We start from the raw sequence: 22,008 nt of genomic DNA on the forward strand, positions 1-22,008 counted from the left end.
TGGGTGCTATCTTCTGACCAAGCCAACAATAGAAAAAAGGGATATTCTTCTCTACAGGGTTCACTTCCGTTTGTTATGTTATGTTAGGTTTATGTGTGAAGCACAGTATCACCTGTGAGAGTATCTTGGTGCTACGCAGATGTGCTTACCTAGCCTCACCTAAAGGGGGTGGGGGAATATTCGAAATGCCAGGTCGTCAGATTCTTGAGAAACTCTTAACAGGAGGAGGAGGAGGCTCTGATGTGTAGTGGGAGGTCATCTCACACTTTAAGGGTGATGTACAAGATAGCCTCTGGACGTGTTTTGGTGGATGTGTGGGATGTGTGCTAGTAGGAGTCTAGCAGAGCGGTGGTGTCTGGGTGGTTGATGAAAGATGATATTCATTAATACAATTCTGTATTTTGGCAGTCACAAAAACCCCATTAGCAAGCCCCAGTGAGAATCATATGAAATACAACATATGAAGGTCATTTGATGCTCTATTAGCTCCAAAAATGTGTACACTCCGATCCCTAACAGAACACTCTAAACAGAATCTAGAAGCCAAGCAGGAGAGCTTGTGAGGTAAAACATCAGTAATGCTGGCATAGATTACAGTCAGTTTATGTTATTTTAAAGAGATCTATGATTCCATATGCACCACATCACTTGGCATTGCCTTTTCTGCTTCTGCAAAGGGGTGCATTGCCTACTACATTAGTCCTTTGATGATGTGGCTCTAGCATGCAGTGCACTGTTCCGTAATGCTAGCTTTGAGTCAGCAAAACCAAAAAGTCAGGCATTGTGATATTGAACTGTGTTCCTGAACACCGCATCAGATGGGTAACAGTTAATTTTCTGTACTTTTGATAGTCTATGCTGTCTGCACCCTCCTGGTGATGTACGTTAAAAGAAGAGATTGCTCTCCATGATAAAGCTGAACAGCTTGGAACCGTGTGAAAAGTCGTATCTGAGGTCTTTCACATTCATTTATGAGTCAGTCCCAGAATTTAGGATGTGTGTTACTTTTGGTAATGAGTATAAATAGTGGATGCTGACCCTGAGGGCCGACAAAACCTTAAACAAATTTTTAAACTGCCCTTTCCAATAAAAATTCTTAAAACTGTGTTGCAAATCAACTCATTACCCACACTCAAGTTAGCAATCTTCTATATGATTTTCAATCAGGCTTTAAATGTGGATGAAGCACTGATACAGTGTTTTAAATATCTGACGGTACACTACACATTTAGGAAGATGGTTAATCATGCCTTAAAATTCTTCTAGACCTGTTGGTAGCATTCAACACAGTTAAAATGACTCCCTCCTAAAGAGCATGAAAAAACAGATATGAATCAATGGCTTTGCCTTAAAATCTTTTTCTTTCTATCTCCTTATTCACTCATGACAGATAAAATTATCTAATCCTTCTCCCTAGCCTCTATTTTTAAGTACCCAAGGCTCCACTCTCTCCTGTGGCTCTCTTCACGGATCCCTCTGCTCCTTCCTGAGGCAAGCCAATATCACTTCCACCTCAAGGCTGATGATATCCAACTTTATATTGGGATCTGTTCTCAAGAACATGTTGTGTCTCTAGCTAAAACTCTGGACAATCTGCATTTATGTATGTCTCTACACCATATCAATCTGAGGGCCAGATTTACAAGGCCCTAGTGATGCTCTGGCTTCGGTATTCACTGCACCTTATTTACACAGAGGCATTAAGCCACTTTTTTGTGTCTTAACGCTACTTGTAATCATGGGCCCCTCCGACGCAGCTTTCTGGGACAGAGGGGCATGTAATGGGTGTTGCTGGAGGCGTTCCACAGTAACACCCATTGCTTTTGACATTGCTCCATATTTATGAGAAATCATAAATCTATGCACACAGGGGTGACGTTAGCATGGCAAAACGAGGAGGAATACTTTTATTGCAACACACATAAAAGAGCAAAATGCCATTAATGATTGTTTATGTGCAGCAAGATGTTCCTTCCTGCACATAAACAATCTTTTCAAAAATGACCATTTGTTACTTCTATGTGTGCTGCATCCTGCAAGGATGCCTGCATTGGCGCTGGCAGCTAACTTTAGTGCCGGAGCAGGGTGAAACACAGAGGTGCGCCATATTTTTGTAAATACCATGCATACCTGCTTTTCAAAAGTGGCAAAGCGAGGCACTGCAAATTTTGTCACTTTCGGTGGGCCACTTTTTTGTAAATCTAGGTCTAAATCCCCAAAGAACTGAACTCCTCCCACCGTCCCCTCCCAACAGTAACTCTCCTATACAGTCCTTACTAGATGCCTCCAAGATGCTTGACTTCAAATCCACGATTATTGAAAATGACAGATCCCTGGGCTTTATCCCGTACAAAAACCTGAACTTCCAAATGCACGTAATCCTTAACCAAAAGTGCTCACTAATAGGTAAGACTTTTCCAAAGGATTAAGCCTCTTTTTGAACAGTGACTTTAAAGTATATGTTTGCGCACTGATCCTCTTGAGACCTAGGGCAACTCCGTATCACTTAGCACCCCTCAAAGGTGCCTTACACATGGCTGCTCATCTTGTTTCACAAGAAGTTAAAAAAATAGTTCTTTTGGAGTTCCCTCGAAAATATGAAACTCGATTCTTTCAAACACCAAGCCCAACCCCTAGTTTGACCTTTTTAAATAACTTTAAGTGCTGCTTTTCAGCATTTAACTTATTCTTGAAATACTTTGTTTCATGGAAAAGCATTAGACATTTATTTAGCATTTTATCTTTCACAGATGTTAAGCTGTACTGTTCTACTGATAGATGCTTTCCTCTTACTATTCTCCCAATATTGTATATTTCTGGTTTCTTTGTAAAGTTCTCTGTGGCCGTTTGGGTCTGGTTTGTGCTATATGAGAATATAAATAAATACAAGTATTAATTAATTAATTCATTAATTAATTATGTCTTTCTATGATTAATCTTGAGATACCTGATTGAAGTATATGATTGGCTAAGGACAAATCCTTCTTTTAAATGCTCATTGGAAGTGGCTGGGCTCCATCTAGGGGTTATACACCATAGGGAAGAAATGTAATCCTTGGGGGTATGCTGCAAGTCACAGAAAACTCTGGAATGGAGTTTAGTCAGTGCCAATGAGCATCTAAAAGAATGAGTTGTCCTTATTGAATAATAGATGTCAATCAGGTATCCCAAGGTTAATTTAAAAAAAAACATGTTCATTTGTACACATTGATGCTGGTCTGAAATGTGACAGGAGAAATGCTGGAGTACAGGGTCCTATGTGGGTGGAGGGGATGTACATCAGAATATGGTAGCCAATCATGTTAACTGTCACCCACAACAGTACCAGTTTGCCATGGTTTGTAGCCTGAATCATAGCTGTTTCAGTGCTGCAGTATGGCATGAAAGATTGAAAACGTTTCATCATGTGATTCTTGATGAATTATTCCTGCAGTCTTGCAATGATTTCTCCACAATCTTCCTGAGCAATGACATTTTCATAACAAGTACATATTTAGATAGGCCCTCAGCATCCTTTGTGCAAGAAATGTGTGGACTAAATTGAAGATGATCTTGGGAGATTCCTTTGAGAGGGCCTTTATTATTGTGAATAGGATAATGTGTTTGTGTGTGGTGGCCATGAGGGCAGTGAGAATGTCAGAGAAGTTGCTGATGGTAAGTCTTTTTTAATGTATTTCATCTGAGTGAATTTCATTATAGTATGGATTGGATAGTGAATAATTGTATGATGCTTTTAATTTGTGAATTTTGAAAAATTGATCAATGGTGTTGCATTTTTCCACTGAGTTGCTCCCAGGTAAGGTAGGTGAAGGGGTAGTTAATGCAATTCTGAACAGTTTTGAATAACACTTTGGTGTAGTTGGTTCTACAAATGAGATTTTTGTATAATGTACTTAAGCCGATCTGAAGAATTTTCTCATTGGAAAGTAAAGATTTGCCCCATTTCCTGTTTACCGATGCTTGCTTGCTCTTTGCTAGTCAGTGGTTGTATAAGAGCAGTTTAACTTGTGTGTGTTAAAGCCTTCAGTTGGGTGTGATTGTTGATGCTGATTTGAAGTGTGCCACTGAATGCATCTGGGAATGTGCTGACTTTGTTTGTGTTTTCTGATGTGGATGACCTCTTTCTATTCTGAGGAGCTGGAAGAATGATCTGAAGATATACACACAAAGACTGCCAAAGAGAAGAAAGAAAAGGAAACTTGTTTGGTCCTCTGACTAGCCTAAGTACAGCAAGGTTCTGGGGTTTTGTGATTGAGATACTGGCTCTCCAGAGCCACTGCTCTAAGAAGTTGTTATGCATTAGGCATTTCCTGTTTGATCCTTATTACTATGATGCTTGGGATTTCTATGATTAGGGAGAAAACAAATGAGATCCAACTAGACCAACAGGATAGCAATAAAAGGAACAACACTGTGACTCTAGAAGCCAACGAGCCCACATCTTATGTGAACTCTAGGAGACCAACTGCTCAATCACAGGCCACTACATCAAATATTTAGTAAATGGCTGTAGTTATGAAATCCTATGAGCCCCACAAAAAATAGAGCGAGGAGGAGTCTGTACTGGGATAGACCAATTCAGAACATATTAAGCAAAACAGTAGTACTTAAGAGGTTCTATGAACCTCACAGAAAAAAATAAAGTGTTTAAATTTCAAGTCTTTTAAAAAGAAAAGGTTAATGCCTGAGTAAACTCAGATAGTTTACTTGTCAAGAGAACATTATTTTAAAATAAACTACTGTAGGAAGGAAGAAGTGCAAGGTAGCAATGGATTTTGAGAAAGAAAATGATCAAAAAGGACACATGATATTAACTGGATACTTCTATATTGATTGCAAACGTATTGGTGTACTGAACAAGACAGTTTACATTTCACAAATTCTAGCTTTGCTTAACCCTTTCTTTGTAATGATGTTTTAAACATAGAATGTTTTAAATATCAAATACCAAACAATCTCTGATCATACACCATAACAAGCATGCATACTGACTTGGTACCCACCGGCTATTTGGCAGTCCATTATTAGAAACATCTTGTCTATTACCTAGCAGAAGGAGATAAAGAGCAAACGTTAGCCAAACAGCACTCATGGAATTCATTTGAAAACATATTTAGATGGCATTTCCTTTTCGTTACAGTGAGTAAAACACACATAATTTCTTTGAGAAATAAACGGTTACTGGACAGTACTTTTGTGTTTATCATGTACCACTTGTATCCCTGTACTTCATGTACTATTTAACTGCAATTAGATAACCAAGTAACTCCTGTTGCACAATTTAGTCCACAGATGAGCAGCCTATGCTTATTCTAGTATTTACACAGCAAGGGGTAGAAATTCAAGTTACAAAGGCTTCGGTGTGCAAATATATCCTATGAGTGAAGGGGTTGTAATTCCTGGCTGTGCTTGGAAGCTTTTCAGCCTCAACTTCTCACTAAACTTTGTTTATAGTCTCCACTCAAAAGAACACATGTGCCACAAACAATACTGCAATAGTGCAAATGCATCAGGTATCCTATCAAACATCTGCCCTTTATCCTAATGTTTGCCTGTGATGCAATGTGGAAAATTTAATAAATATGAACATATGCCACTGATAATATGTCAAATGTGCTACAAAGCAGAAAAAATGCATTAGCACTCTAATCCCCACCACACAAAGTAGAATTTGGATTCACACTAACAGAAAAGTTTTTGCATTAGGGTGCCAAAGAGCCCAGTATAGAGTCATTGGGACAGTTGAAATGGAGATCAATTATGGTTTTAGCTGGTCTCCAAAGTGAAAGTTTAAGGAAATCCACTAATGGTATCAACGCTGTATTTGCAACAAGGTACCAACCACTGGATCCTGTTTCTCATGAACTGCCTGATGTTTCAGCAGTTCTAATTTGGTGTTCTGAACTAATCAGAATGGGTTCTAGTGGTTTAGGATCATTATAAATAACCACGGTCAGCCCCAAGTCTTCATTTTGCTGTTTGTGGAGGCACAGGATGTCATTTTCTTGAGCTAATGCACAGATTCCAGGCTTTTTTGTAGTATGCCCCCTGACGATTTTAGCAAAGTTTTACAGCTAACCTCTGCTATGCCGATAGATACATTGTCTGAACTTCTTTCCAGAACATGGCCTGGAATTTAGTTTTCTAGGGCCTCTGACACTAACACTAAGGACCTAGTCAATGTACCAACATGAGACATAAAACCCAGTGGACTGCAAACCCCCCACAACACAGGGATAATTATTTCAAATCCAAATCTTCTTTTGTCATAAATAACACAGACTCTAGGAAAAATCGAAAGCCTCTCCTAGTTCACACAATAAGAACAGTACCTAAAAATAAACAAGATTATGGCAATTATCTTTGTTCAAAGAGAGAATAATAAGAAAAATCAAAACATGACAACATTGGATGGCTTGTGTACAGAAGTATCCTCAACCCCACATTTCTTTCAGCTAGCTAAGTTAAACTTAGCATCAAAAGAGGCCTACTTCGAGTTTCATAGATGATTCATCCTGCATACTTTTTATGAACAATAGAACCAATATTCAGAAAAAATACAATGGCTCCTGTCCCCTTCTGAGTTTGTAAGTCAGTAGATAAGCTGAGTGAAGGCTGGAAGTGCATTCCTCTAAGCCGTCAATAGGGAAAGGTGGTTATTACTGTGTATGAGCCTCAGTCTTTAATCCCTGGCACAAGGTTCTTCTCTACCTCATAACTCTCTGTTCTACTTTATATATTCACTCTGAACATTGCTGAACATTCCCAAAATAAACAAAGCCATGCACTTACTTACATTCTGAGAAACCTTGCCAATTGCATAAAAACAGTAAGTGAGGACTCAAGATATGATTTTTTATGAAGCCTTGTTAACTTATTAAAAAGAGTCACTGGTAAAGAAAATTCCAGGCCACCCAGACCAAAACATGAATATAGTCAAGCAGACTGAGTTATCACTTTGCAATGAATAACAACTTTGATAAATGTGCATTTATATTTAAAACATACACCATAATAAACAGCATATATCATTCAAAATGAGGACCACCTAGAAGAGAAAATATATGATTATGGATGGACTTGGCCCTTTCTGTAGGGTCATCCCCAAATTTTGTGCCTTCACTCTTCTATCTTCTGACTTCATTTATGTTGGCCCTAGGACTCTGCATACTTTACCACTGCTAACCAGTGCTATAGTACTTATGATCGCTCCATAAAACATGGTAACATTGGCTTCTACCCGAATGGCACATTTAATTTACTTTTAAGTGCCTAGTAAGGTGACACTATAGGTAACTAGGGCCTATAAATTAAATGTGACTAGGAGGCCAGCCTCCCACTTACATAACACTTTACACATGTCTCAGGCCTGCCAGTCTAGCTTGTGTTTGCAGTGTAGACTGCCATTTCGACCTGGCCAAATAAACCTTTTGCTGGGCCATAATCCTTCCTTTTTCGTACAAATGCATCACCCTTTGGGTAGGCCCTACAATGCCCAGAGGGCAGGGTGCACTCTTTTTAAAAAGTTGGACATGTCATTTTAATTTTACATGTCCTGAAAGTGAAATACTTTTAAAATGTGTTTTTCACTATCGCAAGGCTTACCTCTCCCATAGGATAACATTGAGTTACCTTATTCGTTAAGGTCATGTCTGTCAGACGTACCTAAATGCAGGTGAAACGGACGTCCTGGTCATGGGCAAGGAACCCTAGATTTGGTTCTCTGCCTGTTGGCCAGACTCATTAGGGCAGTTACCGGTGTGTAAGGTAAAAGGTAAGAACTTTGGCATCTGGTTTGATGTAAAACTCTTGTTTGACAACCAGATTACTGCTCTGGCTGGAAAATGCTTTAGGATCTCAAAAATTCTAAGAAGGATCCTTGGTCTTATTCTGGAGGCCACTAGAAAGACAGTGGTACAAGCCTTAATTTCATCTATGTTGGACTACAGCAAAGTCTTGTATCTGAGAGTCTCACTGTTTCGACTGATGAGACTGCAACGGGTTCATAATGCGGCAGCTCATTTGCTGCTGAATCTTCTAAGGCATTTGCCTGTGAGCCCTGCTCTTTCTAAACTGCACTGACTGCTGGTGAAAAAGAGACTTTTCTTTAAAGCAATGTGTTTCTGCCATTAGATAATTAATAACACAGGTCCCCAATATTTGCATCCACTGGTTATACCATACCATCCCAGAAAGAATGTGAGACCTGCAGGTGTTCATCGGGTGTGTTTTCCTGTTATTTAAAGAGAACATTTTGGGGGTCACTCTCTTAGTTTTGTGACATCTAAAATGTAGAACTCTCTTCCCTTTTCCCTTAGGCAGGAAACTTCTAAACATTCATTCCGTAAAAACGTAAAAACTTGGCTATTTAGATCTCTGTGAGTGGGTTGTTTGTGGCTAATTCTTTGGAACTGGTCCGGGAGCTATTTTTAGCGCTGGGATACTTAGTGTTAAAGTTATTGCATGCTTAAAAATTGCTTTAATATTATTATTATTATAAATTTTCAATTGGGAACAAGTAGAAATGTTGATTATGGTGTCTAAAGAATTATAATGTAAAACACTGTTTAATGGTAAGGTTGGATATTAAGTAACAATTCTAAAAGTTGGCATTTTCTAGTCCTGCCCATTTGGTGCCTGCAGCCTGTATCCTGCGGCAAATGACTAAGTGTAGCTGGCAGTTGGTCTTCATGTACTGCTCCCAGTAAGTGAGACTAACAGGGAAAAGTTGTTGTCTGGATGGGCCATCTCTGACTTGATAAGGAGGAAGAGCTGCCACCTTCCACACTTGCACACCATCAGACTCTGCCTCAGCCTCCTCACATTGGGTTTCACACCAGTTTATTGTGCCCCTCCAGACAAGCTGGGCCAGCGCAGGGAGACAGGAAATTCCACGCAACATTTGGGGATGGAAACCTTCAGAAGGTTCTCCTACTTCAAAACTGCCACCGAGTACAAATATTGGACTCTCAGACCCCGCTCTTCATTACACATCTGGGCCTCTGAAAGACTCAGAAGAAGGACTGCTGTTCTGCTCTGCTGCAAGAAGGACTGCTACTCTGCTGCCCTGCTAACTGAGTGAGAAGGACTGGACTCGCATTTTGAACCGATGACCATCACAGTGACTCTAAGAGCTAGTTGGCTGGTCTCCTGACCAGAGCCTGAGGGACAAAAAAGGCTCCAACTCACTTGAACCCTGTGCCTGAACTGTAACTGCTGTGAGTTCAACCTCCCAAAGGGTTGCCCCTATATTACTGGACCTTTGGAAGTGGGGTTAGTGGTGCCTTGCTAGCCCAGCGTCGTCTTCACCAAATCCGGTGTGAAGCGACGCAAAGCTCCGCAAAGCCTCAATGCACAACTACAAGCTTCATCGAAACCGATGCTGAGCAACATGAAGCCCTGTAAACACTTGCCACCCAGCTGACAGCCTCAACTGAATTGACACCAAGAAACACAAAGCCCGCAAATCCTCGCCACCAGCTTCATTGGAACTGATGCAACTTAGCGTGACACCTTGCAGCACAACTTCATCAGTACTGATGCAGGGCGACTCAACCCAAGGCAAGACCTCGCATCGCGAACCTCTCAGCCTCTCATAACCAACGCTAAACAATGTGAAGCAATGCAAACAATGCCACGCAGACTGCACACCAGGATTTAAGGCACTTTGTACAGCGGGACTAACTTGATTCCCGTATCCAGTCTATCACAGTGGGACTGAATGTATGGCTTTGTCCTGGTCTGGCGCAACCAGATACTCACAGATGGCATTTTGTGCTTTAAGCACTATTTTCACCAAAATGTTAAAAATCTCATATCTCCAGTTCTTCTAATGGGATTTTTGTTGTTTTCATCTCAAATGATTTATTAAATTTCACTCTATGGTTCTAAATCAGTGTGGGATTTTTCTTTTGTTTTCACTTACTTTTTAGAGTGCTGCATACATATTTTACATATTGGCTATAGGTTAAGCCTGACTGCCTTTGTGCCATGCTACCAGCGGGTTGAGGGCGGTTTGATTTAGAGTTGTCTTTGTTTCACCCTGACAAGAATTGTGGTTGCTGCTTGAGTAGGTTCCCTCCCTCCCCCAGTATGTTACCCAATTTTCGACAATGATTATAACAAAATGGCCTTAATAACGTAAGGAACTTGTGTGTCATTGTTTATGCAAAATTCTCATTCATACCCCAAGTTCCCAAAGTTAATACAGTGATACAGGAATTCAACCTGCAACTCTGAGATCTTCAAAGAATCTTCCCTCTCCTCTGGACAAATCACTGGTTGGAACAGGTAAGAAGTCTGATGTTTGCAAGGCTAGTCTGTTGCAGCATAGTTACACTCGACTCCCAAATTAGCATAATGAAAAGATGTGAAGCTACAAAATCATGCATCCAAATTCGATCAGATTATGAGAAGGCAAAATCACATTAAGCCACCTCTAAATGCTCTATTTTGACTCCCCATAGAATACAGTGGTTTCAATACCCCCTGACAAAAAGATGGTGCCTTAACAATTCTTTACAAAAATATCACCCCACTGGAATTAATAGAAAATCTGCACTCATTGATGATGATGTGATATTAGACCAATATGTTTGTTAAGGATATTTAGGCCACAAACTTTCTGTCTGGAGATCTTTATGTTAGCAATACTAGGCAGACAAACTTTCAGTAGACAATGGAATTTAGTTTAAATGACCTTGCTCTGTCTACAGGGCCTTCTGAGGCACAGGACCAAGATAACTACAAAAGACAGCATCCCACTACATACCTAAAATGATCCTCCTCTCTGCATCTAGACTCTAGCTGCTCTTATTTTAAAATCTGTTGTTCTAAACAGCCTGCTAAAGTACCTGAAAAATGCTGTGTTGTATACAATCCCCAGCACCTAATAACTAGACCCATAGAAATTTTATTTACACTGTCATAATCTCACATAATTTCCAGCATTACATGTTATGATTGTTATGCCAAATGCCAGAGATTATGTGATTATGCCAAATTGCATAATTGAGACTTCCTTCTGGGAAAACTACAATTGCAGGAAGAAAACACTCTAACTTATGCGTGAATGGCTTTTGTCTGCGCCAACTTCAATTTTGAACTTTTCTTCTAGCATGAAATGCCTTCTTCTGACAAAAAATCGAAGTGTGGACATATCTCAAGTTAAATAATAAAGCAAACTACTGTGAGGACATCAATCAAACTAAAAAATTGCGCAAAATGCTGTAGACGGCATTTCACATAATAGCACCTATTTTGTTTTAGATTTCACATACATTTCCACAAAGAAAATTAGGAAACGTTTGCTAAAGCAACTAACAACCCTATGCAGTCTGCCTGTGCCTGCAGCTCATGAAAGTTCTCTGTGCCTGCACATCATGGGAACATCAGCGATAGTGTCTCCACCCACCCTCTTCAAACCTGCTCAACTTGGAGGCCTTAACTGAGGCACAGACTCCATTTTTGTACAAGTTTTGCGCTCTTGTGAAATTGCAAGCTGTAATGTCTCTTTTAATAACACCTTAGTATATTTCACATAGATCATCAACTGATGGCAATAGTTTTGAGAAGCAACAATCACACTGGATAAAATTTCAGCACCCATTATGTCTTGAATTAAGGGACCAATTTAATTCTTGGTGTAGAGGGAACTCTTGCAATGGCAATGGAGTTCCCTCCATGCCAAGAATATTGACCATCCGTCTAGTTTTGATTTGGACAAACAATATTTTGACAACAGCAGAGACTACTCCGTCACTGCCGGGGTCAAACTTCTTTGGCGGCCCGACAGTGTAAAGGACGTCTGAGATTTGGCTCAATGTCTGTTCACCTAATTTAGATGGGCAGACACATATCTGTTTTTCAATGCCCGTTACTGCCAGAAAAAACCCGGCAGTAAGGAGCACTGAAAAGGAAACTCCCATGCGAGCAGTGCACATTTTTTTTTTGTTTTGGAAAAAAAAATCCCACTTTGGGATTTTCTTTTTGAAAATAAAAAAGATTTGTAACTTTGTCATAGGGCTCCCTCACGTTTAACGGAGCCATACGGCAAAGTTATAATGCACTGCCTGGAACTGCCTGTGAGTGCTTGCTATGTATGCCTGGGTGATGGACATTTCAAAGTTTGGTGTTTGAAACCTCTTTTAGGATGATGAAGTAATTTACTCTGTTACTAGACAGAGGAACGCCAAGGCTCAACTGCCAAATACTAAATTGGGGTCCTAAGTCTTTCTGTGGTAGAGGGAAAAAAAATGCAAGTATATCAAAAAGCTGCTATAATGATGGTTCAACCAATCGTGTGTATATAGTTCAAGAGTAACTCACCTGCATCAGTGGAAGGTGTCATCTGCCTGTTTCTCCTTCTCTCAAAGGCAATTAAACCTCCGATTATACCAATAATAATAATAACAAAGGCCGAAACTATTGCAATTATTGCGTTTGATCCATTGGAGGAACTAATTACTTCATCTTCTATTTCTGGAAAGAGAAAATAAACATGGTTAGAAGTGATCACCTCATATTGCGTGGCAATGAGATTCATCCTATGATATTTGAAATAATCCTATTTAGGTAGTACCAGCAGGGCTGACTTTAGCATTGATGGCGAGTCCACTTTCCCCCATTCCGCAATGAGGCCACCTAAATCATCTGCGGCATACCCCAGGGTTCTTCCCTCAGCCCGACCCTCTTCAAATTCTACATGGCCCCACTCGCTAACATCACCCAATCCCACAACCTCAACATCATCTCATACGCCGACGACACCCAGCTGATCCTCTCCCTCACCAAGGACTCCTCCAAGACCAACCTCCACGAAGGAATTAGGGCCATTGCCAAATGGATGAAGAGCAGCTGCCTCAAACTCAATTCCGACAAGATGTAAGTCTTCATCTTTCACTCCACCCCCTCCACATGGGATGACTCCTGGTGGCCTCCCACTCTCAGAGTCACTCCGACTCCCACCGACCACGCACACAACCTAGGATTCATCTTGGAGTCCTCATTATCCATGACCCAGCAAGTCAACGCCATCTCCTCTTCCTGCTTCAACACTCTCCGCATGCTGCGAAAGAACAAATGGATACCCACCGAAACCAGAAGAACAGTCACCCAAGCCCTCGTAAGCAACAAACTGGACTACGGCAAAGCCCTCTACGCAGAAACCACAGCCAAACTCCAGAAGAGGCTGCAACGCATCCAGAGCGCCTCTGCATGCCGCATCCTGGACATCCCCCACCACTGCCACATCACAGACCACCTGAGAAACCTGCACTGGCTCCCAGTCAACAAGAGAATCACCTTCAAGCTCCTCACCCATGCTCACAAAGCACTGCACAACACCGGAACAGAATACCTGAACAGACGGCTCTCCTTCTACACCCCGACCCGGCATCTCCGCTTCGCGACTTCGCCCTTGTAAGCATCCCACGTATCTGCAGAACTACAACCGACGGTAGATCATTCTCTCATCTCGCCGCCAAAATGTGGAACACTCTTCCCACCCACCTACGCAAGACCAAAGCCCTCCTTACCTTCAGGAAACTTCTCAAGACCTGGCTGTTCGAGCAGTAGCAGCATCTCCCCCCCCTCCCTCTTCCATCCCCCCAGTACCTTGAGACCCTCACGGGTGAGTAGTGTGCTTTACAAATTCCTGATTGATTGATTAGCGCCCAGTGCGACTATCTCCGCTGGCACCCCCACCCTGCATTCCAAATGAAGCATTTTTTCTTTAGTGTTGGCCATTCTTCCACACCTATCTACCTGCTTCACTTCCTATAGAATCATAATTTCAATTGGCCCATATGCGTCCATTGTCAGGTCTCCAGAGCTCCGACACATGCTCCATATTGTCTCTCTAACAGAGAGAACAGTGGAGATAGGATGGATGATCACTCAGGAGTGAACACACAGGAGTGAACACACAGGAAAGGGGGGCATTGGACAACATGTGACCAATGCCATCACTTTCTCTGCAAAGAGGCCGGGGATTGGCTTAGCATTTGTTCTGGATATTTTCTGATACAGTGACAGGTACTGTGAAAAACATGCATTGCTTTCAGTCTCTCATCCAGAACTCTCAATCATGCCTCATCCTTAACACCAATATACATTCTGAATACAAACAACCAAATGTGTTTCATAAACTGTAGGCATTATACAAAGACTCATGTGTTACATGAAAAGCAAAACTACAGAAACAGGATATCGGGGAAAAAGAAGAATTCTTAGTGGCTAGCAACACACATACCTTGTAACATGAACTAAAATGAGTGGAATGTACAAAAATACTGCATCACTGACTTGGATTACATAGGCACGGCAACCCAACAACTGGCAACAAGAGGGGCAAATTTGTGTTCACTTTATGCAAAGTTGCTCCTCAGTCAAGCTCAGAGAAAAGATTCTCCAATTTCCAGGGATGTCCATGGCCGTCATGCTGATGATGGTACTCCAAGGAACTCTACAAAGTGCGTGCACAATATATGGAAGTGGCTCTGCAACCCTAGATGAAGACGAAACCTGTCAATGTGGTGGCAGCCATGAACACGGACAAAAAGAAACCCCATCCCAAAACTAACTCCCAAAATGTGTTACGGAAGTGGAAGGTCATATCCACACCAAGGACCCTACCCCGCCCAAGGAAAACAATGGTCAGCCTGTAACAAAACCAATCATTTTGCCAAAGTATGCCACTCTTCAACACCGAAAAAGGGGCAGAAACTCAAAACGGTTAACGTGATGCTGTGTCGCGTGGGCTCTCATTATCCTAAATGAGACTACTGGATTTCTAGGCGGCAATACCGGACCATGAACAAGACATAGACGATGATGATGACCCTGAAGAAGCTGTTCATGTAATCCATGCTCCGCAACCCGGTGGAAATGCACGGAGACGCATTCCTAAGTGCAACATCCTATTGGCAGGCCATCAGTTACCCGGTTAATCGACACAGGACCCTTGATTAGTATCTTAGCACAAGATGTCCTAAATAAACTCCCTTTTCAACTGGTCCTATGCCCAACCTCCACCAGAGTTTTCACATATGGATCATCTACACCGCTCCCACTGGCAGGTGTCTTCACGCCTGAAATCGCGCATGAGTTCCACTCAACTCAGATCAACGTATACATGACTAAAGGTGGCTCTGGAATTCTGTTAAGCTGCCGGACAGCGGATTGGCTTCAGCTTGTTGCTTTTGCCTTCAGCGTCCACTAAGGAAGTGTGGAGGACCTAGTGGATGAGTTGCACCTCTTTTTGAAAGAATAGGATGTCTCAAAGACCATATGATACACCTGCACATTGATGACTCTTTCCAACCTGTTGCGCTGAAACATCGGAGGATAGCTTTTCATCTACGCCCCAAAGTAGAGGCTGAACTGGGGTAGTTGGAGCAGGTGAACATCATTGAGAAGGGTGACGGCCCCACGCCCTGGGTCTCCCCAGTAGTTGTGGCACGAAGACATAAACAACCAGGGAGGTCATCTCACACCCACGGTCGATGACATCATGGCTGAAGTCAGTGACTCCAAGTGGTTCTCCAAATGGACCTCGGTACAGGATACCATCAGCTGATGCTCACCCCAAATTCTAGACCCATCTCTACCTTTTCCACCTGTAGGAAAGTACCCTCTTTTTGGCATGTTGCCTCCAATTTCTGCCTGATGTCCATGTGTTTGACTGTGTCACTGGGATCCTGCTAACCAGGACCCCAGTGCTTATGCCCTCTCTCCTCTAAATTTTGTCACTGCATACTGGCAACTCAGTATTTCATCCCAAATTGGCATACTGGTCACTCCTTATAAGTCCCTAGTATATGGTACTTAGGTACCCAGGGCATTAGGGTTCCGGGGGATCCCTATGGGTTGCAGCATTTCTTTTGCCACCCATAGGGAGCCCATGCAAAGGCTTCTACAGAACTGCCATTGCAGCTTGTGTGAAATGGTGCTTGCACCCTTTCACTGCCATTTACAAAGGACTAGGTCACTTATAAGTCACCTATATGTCAGGCCTTCCAACCCTGAAGGCTAGCTGGAAAGAAACTGTGTGTGAGGGCACCCCTGCACAAGCAGAGGTGTCCCCACGTCATCCAGGTCCATTTTCCCAGACTTTGTGAGTGCGGGACGCCATTTTACGAGTGCAATGTACATAGGTCACTACCTATGTACAGCTTCACAATGGTAACTCCTAATATGGCCATGTTTGGTGTCAAACATGTTGGAATCATATCCCAAGACTTTTGCAAGCATTGGTTGTATGATTCCATGCACTCTGCGGGCTCCTTAGAGGACCCAGAGTACTGCCATTAGAGCCTTCTGTGATTTTCCAGGGAGCCCCAGCTGCTGCCACCTCACAGACAGGTTTCTACTCTCCTGTTGCTTGAGCAGCTCAATCCCAGGAAGGCAGAACAAAGGATTTCTTTTGGGAGAGAGATGTTACACCCTAACCCTTTGGTAATAGGTGTTACGGGCATGGGAGGGGTAGCCTCCCACAGCCTTTGGAAATGCTTTGAAGGGCACAGATGGTGCCCTCCTTGCATAATCCAGTCAACACCGGTTCATGGACCCCCAGTCCCCGTCCCTGCTCTGGCACGAAACTGGACAAAGGAAAGGGCAGTGACCACTCCCCGGTCCATCACCACCCGAGGGGTGATGCCCAGAGCTCCTCCAAAGTGTCCCTGGGTTTTGCCATCTTGGATTCCAAGGTGGTAGGGCACTCTGGGAGCATCTGAGTGGCAAGTGCCTGCAGATGACGTCAGAGCCCTCCCCTCAAAGGTGCCCTGGGACTCCTGTGAGCTCTGCCTGCTCTTCTTAGGTCTCTCTGAGTTGCTGAGAGCCCCCTATGTCTCCCCCTCCTGGGTAGAGGCCACCAGGTCCCTCCTGGTCCCGGGCAGTGGCATTTTCCACTAACTGCGAGCTTTGTGTGTGCCAAGACTTGTTGGTGGAATCCAGCGACGCAAATCAGACCGTAATCATCCATCAGGCATGGGACATCATCCGCACCAACCAGGAACCTGCATCCATCTTCTTGGGTGCAGTACTGACTGTTCTTCACCGGTGGTTCTTCTTTTGCACCTTCATCCAGGTTAGCAGGGTCTCCTGTTCTCCCTGGACTCTTCAGTGCTTCTTGGACTTGGTCCCCTTCTTCGACAGGTCTTCAGGTCCAGGAATCCATTGTTGGTGTCTTATAGTCTCTTCTGGTTCTTGCAAAATGTTCTATGACACGTTCTTGTGTGTTGTAGGAAAGTTACTGTGATTTACTCCTGCTTTCCAGGGCTCTGGGGTGGGTTCTATTACTTGCCTAGGTTGGAAACTGACTTTTGCATTCCACTTTTTTAGTATATGGTTTGTGTTCCCCCCAGGCCTATTTCTAACTATTGTGATTTCCACTATTTGCACTGTTTTCTAACTTTTTTTACAGCTATTTCTGCATTCTAGTGTATATACTGTGTATCCTGTGTATATTACTTACCTCCTAAGGGAATATAGCCCCTCATTTCAACTTTGGCGGTAACTGCTGCCTACCGCCACGGCGACGGCCGTCAACATACCGTCGCCGTGGCTACCAGCTGCCGACCTACATTATGACCGTCAACGGAATTCCGCCAGAAGGCTGGCAGAATGCCGTCGCCGGTCATGGCGGCGGACGGCGGTATGGTGGCGCTGCTGTCAGCAGCAGCGACACGCCAGCAAAACACCGCCGACCGTATCATGAGCAATGATACGTCCTGCCAGTGTTTTGCTGGCTGACGCTGCTCCTGACAGCAGCGCTGCGTTCCGTCTCCAGCCAGAGGACTCCCTGCAAGCAGGTAAGTCGTGTTCTCTGGCAGAAGAGGGGGTGGGGGTGTTGTGTGCGTGTGTGGGGGTGTTGTGTGTGTGTGTGTGTGGGGGTGTGTGTATGTTTTGGTATGCGTGCATGCGGGTGTGAGTCGCGTTGAATGAGTGCGACTGAATGTAAGTGTACGTGTATGTTATGTGTAGTGAATGCATGTGTGCGCCAAAGTATGTTGGTGTGTGTTGCGGTGTGTGGGAATATATGTGTGCATGCATGGGTGGATGTGGGTATGCATGTGTGTGCACGTGTGGGTGTGTAAATATGCGGGGGCAGAAGAGGAAGGGGGAGGGTGAGGGAGGACTTTAGAGGGGAGACAGGGAGGGGGGTGGGGGAGACCCCTATCAGTGCCAGGGAAGGTATTCCCTGGCACTGATAGTGCCTACCGCCATGCTTTTCATAGTGGTACGCTTGCCATGAAAACCATGGCGGTAGGCGCGTCATAATCCCGAGGGTAGGATTGTGACGGCCACCTGGCTGGAGACCAAAGTCTCCAGCCCAGCGCCCATTACCACCCTGGCGGTCGGTGTGTTAAAGTGGCTGTCTGTGTGAGTGGTTTCCGCCGTGGTCATAATTCCAATTTTTTTTACCGCCAGCCTGTTGGTGGTATTACCACCGCTTTATCACCGTCCACCAGGGTTGTAATCAGTGCCATAGGGCCTCATTCTGAGGCCGGCGGGCACCGCCATATGGCCGCTCCGCGGTATTCTGGCTTTCCTGCTGGGCTGGCGGGCGACCGCCAGAAGGCCGCCCGCCAGCCCAGCGGGAAACCCCCTTCCCGCGAGGAAGCCGGCTCCGAATGGAGCCGGCGGAGTGGGAAGGTGCGACGGGGGCAGTTGCACCCGTCGCGAATTTCAGTGTCTGCTGAGCAGACACTGAAATTCTTTTTGGGGCCCTCTTACGGGGGCCCCACGACACCCCATACCGCCATCCTGTTCCTGGCGGGCGAACCGCCAGGAACAGGATGGCGGTATGGGGTGTCAGAATCCCCATGGCGGCGCAGCTTGCTGCGCCGCCATGGAGGATTCTTTTGGGCAGCGGAAAACCGGCGGGAGACCGCCGGTTTTCCTCTTCTGACCGCGGCCAAACCGCCGCGGTCAGAATGCCCTGCGGGGCACCGCCAGCCTGTTGGCGGTGCTCCCGCCGACCCGGGCCCCGGCGGTCTTTGACCGCCTGGGTCAGAATGACCCCCATAGTCTCTTAGGTATTTTTGGCATTTATGTCACCAAAATAAAGTACCTTTATTTTTATAACACTTAGATTTTCTTTCATGTGTGTGTGTGTACTGTGTGACTACAGTAATATTGCATGAGCTTTGCATGTCTCCTAGTTAGGCCTTGGCTGCTCATCCACACTACCCTTAGAGAGCCTGAATTCTAGACACTGACTACATTTCACTAATAAGGGATATCTGGACCTGGCATAAGGTATAATACCTTTGGTACCGACTACAAACCAGGCTAGCCTCCTACACCACCCACGTACGTTTGCGGAGGTACAATGTTGACTGCAGCAGAAGTACTTCAAGACAAGATCGGGGGTGTTTTGGCTGGCCTTAAGGGTGTCCTAAATATGAGTGATGACATTCTCATCCATGCACCAACACTGGAGGAACATCTAGACCGTCTAAGGGCCACATTGCAATCCACTGAGAGAAATGCACCTTCTTTCAGAAAGAGATACCGCTTTTTGGATACCGTTTCTCAGAGCAAGGGGTCATGCCAGATCCCACAAAAGTCCATGAGTTCCAATCCGCACCAGTGTCCACCAGTGTCAGAGGAGTACGCAGCTTTTAGGGATTGTTACATATTGCGTACGAGTAATCCAAAACCTGACAGCCCTAACTGCCTCGCTTCATGAACTGACTAAGGCCAATGCCACCTGGAACTGGGGACCTACCCAGAAGAGGCTTTTAAAGCAACCTAACAAGCTCTGTCCGCGGACACCACATTGGTCTATTTGGACCCCAATGAGAAATCAGAGTTATCAGTAGAGACAAGCCCCACTGGCTTAGGGGCTGTATTATACCAAAGACAATCTAATGTCATGCCCTGACCGAGAGTCTGAGCAGTGCTACTCCCATACTGAAAAGGAAGCTAATGTGGTGCATTGGTGCAGCCACCATTTTCATATCTACTTGTATGGTCAACCACTCTCAGTATATACGCACCACAAGCTGTCCCTCTATTCACTGGGTCCTCATCCAAACCGCCCCCAAGAATACAGAAATGGACCGTTCAACTTCAGGCCTACGGATGTTGTTATCCTCGATTTGTTTGCAGAGCTGTGCATTGATGCCTTTTTGATGACCTTGGCTGGGAAAGGCAGGAGAGAGATGGGGTGGTAGTTCTAGAGATCCAGGGAGTCGGCCGTTGGTTTCTTCAGGAGTGGGGGTGGACCTCAGCGTGCTTCCAATCCTCAGGCAAGGTAGCCATTATCATGTAGCTGAGGAGAGAGCTGCGGGGCTCGGGTGCGATGGAGGTGTTGGCTCTATTGAAAATGTGGTGGGGCCAAGGGTCCATAGGGGCTCAGGAGTGGATGCTGCTCATGATGGAGCGTGTCTCTTCTGTGGTGAGGGGGGTCCAGCAGTGCAGGATCTGTGAAGGTTCGGAGGATCCGGGCTGGAGGGCTGTTGATGGGTTTGGAGGGTCCTGGGGTCCGAAGCTATCATAGATGTCCTTGATTTTTCGATGTAAGAAGGTAGCTAGTCTGTTGCAGACGTCCTGAGATATAGAGATGTTCGCAGCTTCAAATTGGGGTTTGGTGAACTATTTAACTACTGTGAAGAGCTCTTTGGTATTGTGTGCAGTGGTGCTAATACGGACCTGAGAAGGTGGTGGTGGGATTTGATGGCGGATTTGAAGGCCACAAGGTTCTCTGGGCACTTGCTGTTTCGCCATCTATTTTCTAGCCATCTGCATGTGCGCCTGGAGTCCTGGAGTGTTGGGGATAACCAGCTGGACTTCTTGATGTTGTGTTTACGTGAGGTCATTCGGAGTGGGGCTAGGGTGTTGGCACATTCAGAGATCCATTGGTGGAAATTCCATGCTGAGATGTTTGGAAAGTGATGACTGTAAAAGTGATGATCGTCACTGCTCAGAGGCAGGGCGAGACCGTCATGAGCAATGTGTCTTTTTCCAAGGTCTACCAAAAACCTGCTGCTAGGTCGGTCAATCATTCACCTGTCCGCGAGGATGATTACTTGTCTGCCAGGTTTTCCAGGAACCAGATCTCATCTCCCATGCGAGACCCTCCCATAAAGCGGATGGACATCAGTTACCTGTAACCCCATTCAGCTCCAGTGAACATTTGAATCTGCAGTTTGTTCCTGATAACTGCCAGCGACCAAGAGAACCTGGAGGTGGGCCTGAAACTCCCAAGTGGCAAGGAACTGGTTTGATGTCTGAAAGTAGGGCTCCAGTAAGATATGCATTTTCTCTTTTTAGTTTTTTCTCTTTTTTTCTTTTGTTCTCTCTTTTGTTTTTCTTTCTTTTTATATTTTTTTCTTCTAATCTTCATTCCTCTCACCTCACTGAATTGCTATATTGCAATGCCATTGCCCTAGACACCAGCGTGTGTTTTCTCAAGTGTCGTCAAGTGTTTTTTCAAGTACTGATGTAGTTTTCCATTTGGTGTCTGAGTAAAGGAGAAATGTTATGTTTAGGGAGGGAATGTCCCATGCTGTGAAATATGGTAGGGTTGTTTGAGCAGTGGACCCCACTGGGAAAGTGGCAATAAAACGGCCCCAGGGATAGACCACGTGGTCTTTTCGTTCCGGCAGCCAATCTAGCACTCACCAGCAGCTGATGTCTCTTTACCCAAGAGCTGCGCAGCCTAACACACTAGGCCAAAGTGGCAACCCAACAGAAAGGTTGCTGTCTTGAAAAGAACTATCATGGAGCTCCCACAAATTCTCCCCCAAAAAAACGATTCCTAATATGTACATTGGTCTCCGTGACAAATGTCTGTCTCGCTCTTGTTACCTAGGCTGGAGTTGTAGGGCTTTCCTCAGAGAAATGCATTTGCATATAGGTGCATCAACATCAAAACACCAAGACTGTATAAAAACAAATGAATATTTTTAAACATAATTAGGTAAACAAAAAGAGAGTAATAAGGAAAATGACAAAACGAAAATATTATCTAAATGGATTAGAAGGTACCATGAAAAGAAA

The 22,008-nt window shown here is 44.3% G+C and overlaps 1 protein-coding gene across 1 annotated transcript in view; it reads right to left on the reverse strand.

Moving 5' to 3' along the window:
- LOC138248766 (T-lymphocyte activation antigen CD86-like) overlaps positions 1 to 22,008 on the reverse strand; it is a 224,301-nt gene that overhangs the window by 17,943 nt on the left and 184,350 nt on the right. Inside the window, exons 6-7 of the mRNA XM_069202643.1 lie at positions 12,328 to 12,480; positions 5,004 to 5,046 (exon numbers count right to left, since the gene is read on the reverse strand). Coding sequence (XP_069058744.1) covers positions 5,004 to 5,046; positions 12,328 to 12,480 — 196 coding nt within the window. The remainder of the gene's footprint in view (positions 1 to 5,003; positions 5,047 to 12,327; positions 12,481 to 22,008) is intronic.

Source organism: Pleurodeles waltl, chromosome 8 (genome assembly GCF_031143425.1).
Source record: "Pleurodeles waltl isolate 20211129_DDA chromosome 8, aPleWal1.hap1.20221129, whole genome shotgun sequence".
NCBI classification, from domain to species: domain Eukaryota; kingdom Metazoa; phylum Chordata; class Amphibia; order Caudata; family Salamandridae; genus Pleurodeles; species Pleurodeles waltl.